Source organism: Ostrinia furnacalis, unplaced genomic scaffold (assembly GCF_004193835.3).
Source record: "Ostrinia furnacalis isolate ACB-3 unplaced genomic scaffold, ASM419383v2 OfSCF0694, whole genome shotgun sequence".
NCBI lineage: Eukaryota > Metazoa > Arthropoda > Insecta > Lepidoptera > Crambidae > Ostrinia > Ostrinia furnacalis.
The window spans coordinates 1,725,071-1,732,197 of NW_021130933.1; the positions used below are offsets into that span (position 1 = coordinate 1,725,071).

Consider the following 7,127-nt stretch of genomic DNA (forward strand, 5'->3'; position numbering starts at 1 on the left):
ATAAATAAAAAAGTAAAGTAAAACTATTGATTTATTTATTAATCTTGATATAGTGATTTTAGAATGGGTAGCTTCTGCCGGTGTTGACTCGGAAAATACCAGATCTGTAGACAAAACAAAACCAAGTCAATAAAAGTTGATCAACTTTATGGAGTTACTATGGCAGGGTAAATTCAATGTCTACGACTGGGTTGCACCATCTTACGAGTACTTTAACTTTAACGAACTTCAAAAGTCTATCAAACCCCCTACAAAAAACACCGGTTATGCAACTCAGCCTTAATAGAATAAAAAAACTTACCCAGACTTGTTCAAGTCGCTGTTACCCATAGGGTATAACGGCCCAGTGCAACGATTCCGGGTGGCGTCTCTCAAGGTACCGCACTCGTTGGCATGTAAGTGGTTGTGTCTGATGGAAGCGACCATGTACTCCACGGCTCTACCGTGAGAGCAGTTGTTGGTCAAGCATCCAGGCATGCTGCTGCCTCCGTTGGGGTAGAAGTCAGCGTCACCACAAGGGTCAGTGTACCCGAGGAAGAAGGTGTTGGTGTGGATCACTTCGACGTATCTCGCGTCAGCCGGGCCGACACGCTCGCGGTCGTAACTCCATAGAGGGCCAGCAGGGTCCAGGGCTAAGAAAAAAATGCATTTTAGGTGCCTAGTTGACGACGTTAGATAACCTAGTTACGGTACGTTCAACCTAAGTGCCTACAGATCTAATGGAAATCACCAGATTCACTAATGCCTATAGACAATTTAACTTAGGTTATCCACGGAACAAATATTTGTTACGATCTTAAATCAGGCGCCTATTCGATTTCAATTCAGTCGATATGTGATGTTAATTTTTAAGAGACCTCCTGCGGAATTTAATGGGTGCAAATCAAAACCGTAAATTAAATAGTAACTTACCGGTCACTCTCCTAATTTGAGCACCAGTTTCCCGTCCGGCGTTACCAACGAGATGACCGCCAAGACTGAAGCCGACAAGGTGCATGTTGTCGTAAGAAGCGCCCAGAGACACGAGCCAGCTGAGGAACTGGCCCAGGCCTCTGCCCACAGCTGGGACTCCATTCTTCGCAGTCAGATAGTTGCGGTTTGCTAGTCGACGCCAGTCAAGTACGAAAACATTGTAGTCACCGTCTTGGAGGAAGGCTGAAAATATACAATAACATGCCAATCTTACATCACTCTCTTTACGTATAGGAAGTGATGTTAAGCAAATCTAGATAAATAAAAACTGTTAATTCACGAGCATTATAGAATGTAAACACGTTGTAGGATAACAGATAGAGAATTTTGATGATTCAAACTTTATTATAACTGCTCTTATTGACATTAATTACCTTCAGTCAGTTGTCTGTTCATGGAATTTGATCCATCGCCGTTCCAACCGTGAGCTAGAACCTTGATAGGCTTAGAGCTGTCAAAGTTGGAGTTGAGGAGCGAGTTGGCATTGAATATTTCAATGACTTGAGCAGTCGTTGGGTTGGCTCTGAAAAAATACACGTAGTTTTCAATATTTCGAAACACTGCAACACCGTTTAGATTTCATTACGATCCCAATGGTGCGTAAAATTAAAATTGGTCAATATTTAGACATCGGGACTCTATTCTTAATTTAATTAAACACAATTATTTTTCTTACTTTACTCGTAATTTTTTTTTTTTTTTTTTTTTTTTTACAAATCCTACTGTTTGCCCTGTTTTAATGAAAAACACTTTAATTAAAAACAAATATTATAATTTTATGGTAACTGAAATTTTGTTTTATTCCCATCCCTAGTCGAGACACAAATTGGACTTTCTTTCAGTGCGAAATGAGGCAGAAAAGATGTCATATATTTTTTTTTTATTTATTCAATACCAAAATGTCATAACTGCGGGCGAAGCTAGTTTAAGGTTAAACATCTATTTAAGATTATAATAGAAAAGTTTCAAGCCAATATTGTCTTTTCTGAGCTATATTTAAAGTATTTTTAGAAACAATATTTTGTGAGGCAGAAAAGGTCTCATACGCACTGTAAAGAAGTTCAATATTGACTCGACGCACTGGCTGAAAGTCTACGAAAAATGGTTTCGCAGTGAGCGTGTTAAGGAGTTTTTTTTTTTTTTTGCTGTGATCATTTGCAATCAGTCCCAAGACTATGAGCAAATCTGTTCTTTGATGCTGTCATGCGGAGTGGCTTCCCATTGGAAGCATCAACTCATCTGCTGCCCGGATCTACTGGCGATCCTCTAGCTCCAGGATATGATGACGTTTCAGTCGTCTCACATACTGGTCCATGGTAAGTTGGCGAGCAAGTTCGTTAGGATGATGGATTAACCGCTCTTTGTACTTAGTTGCCAGACTCCGAATTTCCTCCTTTATTGTTTTCATTTCAAGGTGCTCGTGGACTTCGTTGTTGGTAATGTACCATGGTACTTGTGCAATTGTTCTCAAGATCTTGTTTTGTTGGCGCTGGAGTATACTTATGTTGGAATCGCTTGCGCTGCCCCATAGTTGCAAACCATAAGTCCATATGGGCTTAAGGATAACTTTGTATATTAGGAGTTTGAAACTCGTAATTAATAATTCTTCAATGTGTACCTGGTAAACAGCCAGTATCCATTGTTGTTGGGGTTCCTAGTGTAACTCCTGATGAACTCGTGGTCTACAAACTCTTCAGTGTCCACCAGGTGAAGAGTGTCGTCTCCATCACCAGGGAAATAGAAAAATCTGTCTCCTTCCTTGTAACCCGCAGTTGGGTCTTTAATAACGTTCGCAGCAACAGCTGCAAGAATTGAAAAAATGCTATAACTACCAGCCGTAGTTGTGTATAGGCAGTATAGGTCATGAACAAAAAACTTAAAATACTAACAAGTGCGTATCAAAATAACGGCCTAAAATACTCAGTAGAAAGTAACAAAGATATAACTAAACACATCTAATTACCTACAGTTAAAAAATAACGTATTTTACTGTCATAATGCAACAAACATTTTCCTTTTTTCAACTTAATAAAATAAAAAGAAAGTATTAAGAAATGAAAATAACAATGCTTTATTTTAAATATTATTATAGCCTAATAAAAAGGAAAATAGAGAAAAGATAACAGACAATTTTGTTTAGAAAAGTTAATTACCTGCTATAACGACGGATAAGAGAGCTAGATACCTCATATTTCCTAATAATGGCTTATAATGAACTACACCGATCATCCGGTGACATTGGTTTTTATAAGAACTCCCTTTGTTGGTATTCATTAGATTACCTATCTTTTAAATGTCGATAACGATTGTAAATGATAATTATTCATTTTAATCTTCTTACGTTTTAACTATCTTTAATTGTTTGTTAACAATTTCCACTGCGTCGATGTTTATTACGCATATGAGCAACAAACCTAAAAACATCTTTGTCATACAAAACTTTACAAATCGAATAGTTATTAGTTTATTTGTATAGGTTTTTCTCTTAATTTTAGCAACTTAACATTAAATTATTTGCTGGAAATAAAAAAAAAATGATTCTTTGAAATGCAGAATCTATCCATATTTCATGTACAAGAATTTAATAATAGTAAAGCGACTGTCTGGTCATCCGATTAAACATTTATCTATAACTACTATCAAACAAAGTAATAGATAGGTAATAATAAATATGCTTAAAAACAAATACTTACTCATCATACCTCCTAACAAAACATTACAAGTACCTAACTAGTTCCTTTGTCGGTAACTTATTGTTCATGTCGCAACAAAAATGACATAAAAAGAAATTGAGAGACTTTGGAGAAATAAAGATTAATTGGAAGTCGTAGATTTTGAAAATACGTCAGAATAGTGACGTTGGTATTTGTACTAAAAAATAAACAAGATAATAAATAAATTATTAAAGATAGAATCTATAAAATACAAACAAGTTAATTCGATAATTTAGATGAGTATCTAACTATCTACAAAATCGGTAAGTGATGTAAACTTATGATAAGCATTCATTTGCTTTCAGCAATCACTCTACCATTTTTTTTTTGGAATATGATGTTTTTTAAATCCATTCAGAAATTGAGAAATCTGATAAAATAACTGCAATTTATATAAAATAAACTAAAATCTATTGATTCATTCATTATTTCTCTTAATCTGGTGTTATACATTTTAGAATGGGTAAATACTGGCCGTGTTGACTCGGAATATTCCCGATCTGCGGACAAAAATGAACATTAATATGTATTAAGAAATAAATAACTGTCAGCTCTGTTCAATGATTACTAAAAACTTATCACAAGCAATAAAAGTCTTCTTTTTAAACGAGCTCAGCTTATCAACGGTACTAACTCTGAACACTGATACCTACTTGGTTCTATATCATCGAATCATAGAGAAGAATATGGGTTTATTGTTCAACGTAACTACCGTTCGCTAACCTTTAACAACACTCCTAATCTATCCTCTCCTGCTGTCAGTCTAAGTGATGACTCATAACTCAATAATATCAATCGAAACAACAATAGAATAAAATGACTCGCCCAGATTTATCCAGGTCACTGTTTCCCATGGGATATAGTCCTCCAGTGCAACGATCATTGGTAGCATCCGTGAGGGTTCCGCACTTGTTGGCAAGGAAGTGATCGTATCTGATAGAGGCAACCATATAGTCCACGGCTCTACCATGCGAACAGCTGTTAGTCGAGCATCCAGGCATGCCGCTGCCTCCATTGGGGTAGAAGTCAGCGTCACCACAAGAGTCAGTGAAACCAAGGTTGAAAATGTTTGTGTGGATCACTTCGACGTATCTCGCATCAGTTTGAACTATGCGCTCGCGGTCGCTTCCCCCCCCCATAGCGGTCTGGCGGGGTCCAGAGCTAAAAAATATAAAAGATGAATCTGCTACTAGGTACAAAAGTATTGGCCCTAATATAGATCCCCCTCGGACTCGTCCAGAGCTTAAAATAAATAAAAGGAGTAATCGACTGCTAATAAAAAGAAATAGTCCTAACACTGATCCCAGTGGGACTCCTCGCACTCCTCAACATAATAATGTAACTGCACCACAATATAAACATTTTTTTTTTATCAAAAAATGGTAAATTCAAAACCGTTAAACACAACTTACCAGTAATTCTGCTAACTTGAGCACCAGTTTCCCGTCCAGCGCTACCAACGAGATGACCGCCAAGACTGAAACCTACGAGGTGCATGGTATTGAAAGAAGCGTCCCAATACACGAGCCAGTCGAGGAACTGGCCCAGGCCTCTGCCCACTGCTGGGACTCCATTCTTTGCTGTCAAATAGTTGCGGTTTGCCAGTTGACTCCAGTCAAGTACGAAGACATTGAAATCACCATGTTGGAGGAAGGCTGAAAATATACAATGACATGTCAATGTTATTGTATCACTCGGCACTCTCTTTTGAGTAATATATGCTGTGCTACGAGTAAATACCATGATTTAAAATACCTAAAATATATAACGTAGAAAAACAGATGCAGATCAACGTTAATGATAAACAAATTAACACCTTATAATAACTATTGTCAAATTACCTTCAGTCAGTTGTCTGTTAATGGAATTTAATCCATGGCCTTTCCAACCATGAGCCAGAACCGTAACGGGATTAGAGCTATTAAAGTTGGAGTTCTCTAGCGAGTCAACGTTGTACATTTCAATAACTTGAGCAGTCGTTGGGTTGGCTCTGAAAAATACACGTAGTTTTCAATATTTCGACATACTGTATAAAATGTTCAGATTTCATTACGATCCCAGTATGCGTAAAACTAAAGTTTTTCAATTAGTTCTTCAGGGTTCCGTAGTCCTGACAAGGAACCCTTACAGTTTCGATATGTCTGTCTGTCTGTCCGAGGTTTTTCTTGGAAACTATTGGCACTAGGGTGCTGTAATTTTGTGGAGGTATGTATATTAATCACGCCGACAAAACGGTAAAATAAAATTTTCATGAACTTTCAAGGAAAACTATAACGGTTAAGATACATCAGTTTGTTTAAGAGTAATTAAATAGTCATTTGACTCGTGTATTATAAAATTTCTTAACCAGTAAAAATTCCTTAGAAGAAAATCTGAAAAGTGACTTTAGATGAAGTCAAAGTCAAAGTCAAAGTCAAAATTTCTTTATTTGTTTGGACTAATAAATAGTTCTTACAGATCGTCATTTTGCTCTTAACACGCTCACTGCGTTATGAGGTCTAAAAAGCCACATGCAGAACTTATCGCAGGTGCGGCAGTCATAATCGCGTTCTCTCACTCTGTGCGGGGGGCGACTATTTTAACATTTCTATGAGTACAACAGAGACAAATATATCAAATTGCTTCTCTTACGAAGCCTAGCATAATGACGTAGACAATATTGTATGAGGTCGATTAGGTCCCATACGCACTGGATAGAAATTAATCACGTTCAGTGCGCCGTGAGGTCTGAACTGCCTCCAAAATTGCAGGCCTCATAACATAACCGCACAGGGTGAGGTGCGGGCGCCGCGCATTTAGAGTAGTGATGTGATATGTTTCGATACGGACGCACGCTGTTAGCCGGTGACACATTAACACTGACTTTTTAACTAAAAATGGCATTTGTATACACTTAACGCACGTATTTATTTCAGGTATTCCTAGTGGCAGATAATAATAATAAATATTTTTGGACATTTTACACTGCGCTTCTAGTCCCAAACTAAGCAAAGCTTGTACTATGGGTACTAGACAACGGATATAAACATACTTAAATACTTTTTTTTGTAAATACATACATTTATTATACATAGAAAACACCCAGTCCAATACAAACAAATATATTCATGCACACAAATACTGTGCGGGAATCGAACTCGCAACCTCCGGAATAGTAGTCCGTTTCGAACCACTACACCAAACGGCCGACAATGATGTGCTGAACATTCTCTTAAAAAAGGTGGTCAACGAAAGCGCTGCGTAGGTTGCTACGACAGATTAAGACTAACACTAAATAGCACTCAGGCTGCAAAAAAAAACTAAAAAAAAATTACTTTTTATGTTCTGTGTGACAAATCCTACTGTTTGCCCTGTTTTAATGAAAAACACTTTAATTAAAAACAAATATTATAATTTTATGGTAACTGAAATTTTGTTTTATTCCCATCCCTAGTCGAGACA

The 7,127-nt window shown here is 37.1% G+C and overlaps 2 protein-coding genes across 2 annotated transcripts in view; both read right to left on the reverse strand.

Annotated features, from left to right (window-relative positions):
• Positions 1–15: 15 nt before the first annotated feature.
• Positions 16–3,218, reverse strand: LOC114349614 (lipase member H-like). The gene is made up of 6 exons (XM_028300058.1): positions 3,126–3,218; positions 2,591–2,774; positions 1,347–1,495; positions 913–1,155; positions 302–632; positions 16–104 (listed from the first exon to the last, which is right to left on the reverse strand). The coding sequence occupies exons 1-6, from the start codon at positions 3,199–3,201 to the stop codon at positions 59–61; spliced, it is 1,029 nt and encodes a 342-aa protein (XP_028155859.1). The 5' UTR covers positions 3,202–3,218; the 3' UTR covers positions 16–58.
• Positions 3,219–4,140: 922 nt separating this feature from the next.
• LOC114349604 (pancreatic lipase-related protein 3-like) overlaps positions 4,141–7,127 on the reverse strand; it is a 4,271-nt gene continuing 1,284 nt past the window's right edge. The window contains 5 exon segments of the mRNA XM_028300031.1: positions 4,141–4,186; positions 4,512–4,810; positions 4,813–4,847; positions 5,099–5,341; positions 5,528–5,676. Coding sequence (XP_028155832.1) covers positions 4,141–4,186; positions 4,512–4,810; positions 4,813–4,847; positions 5,099–5,341; positions 5,528–5,676 — 772 coding nt within the window.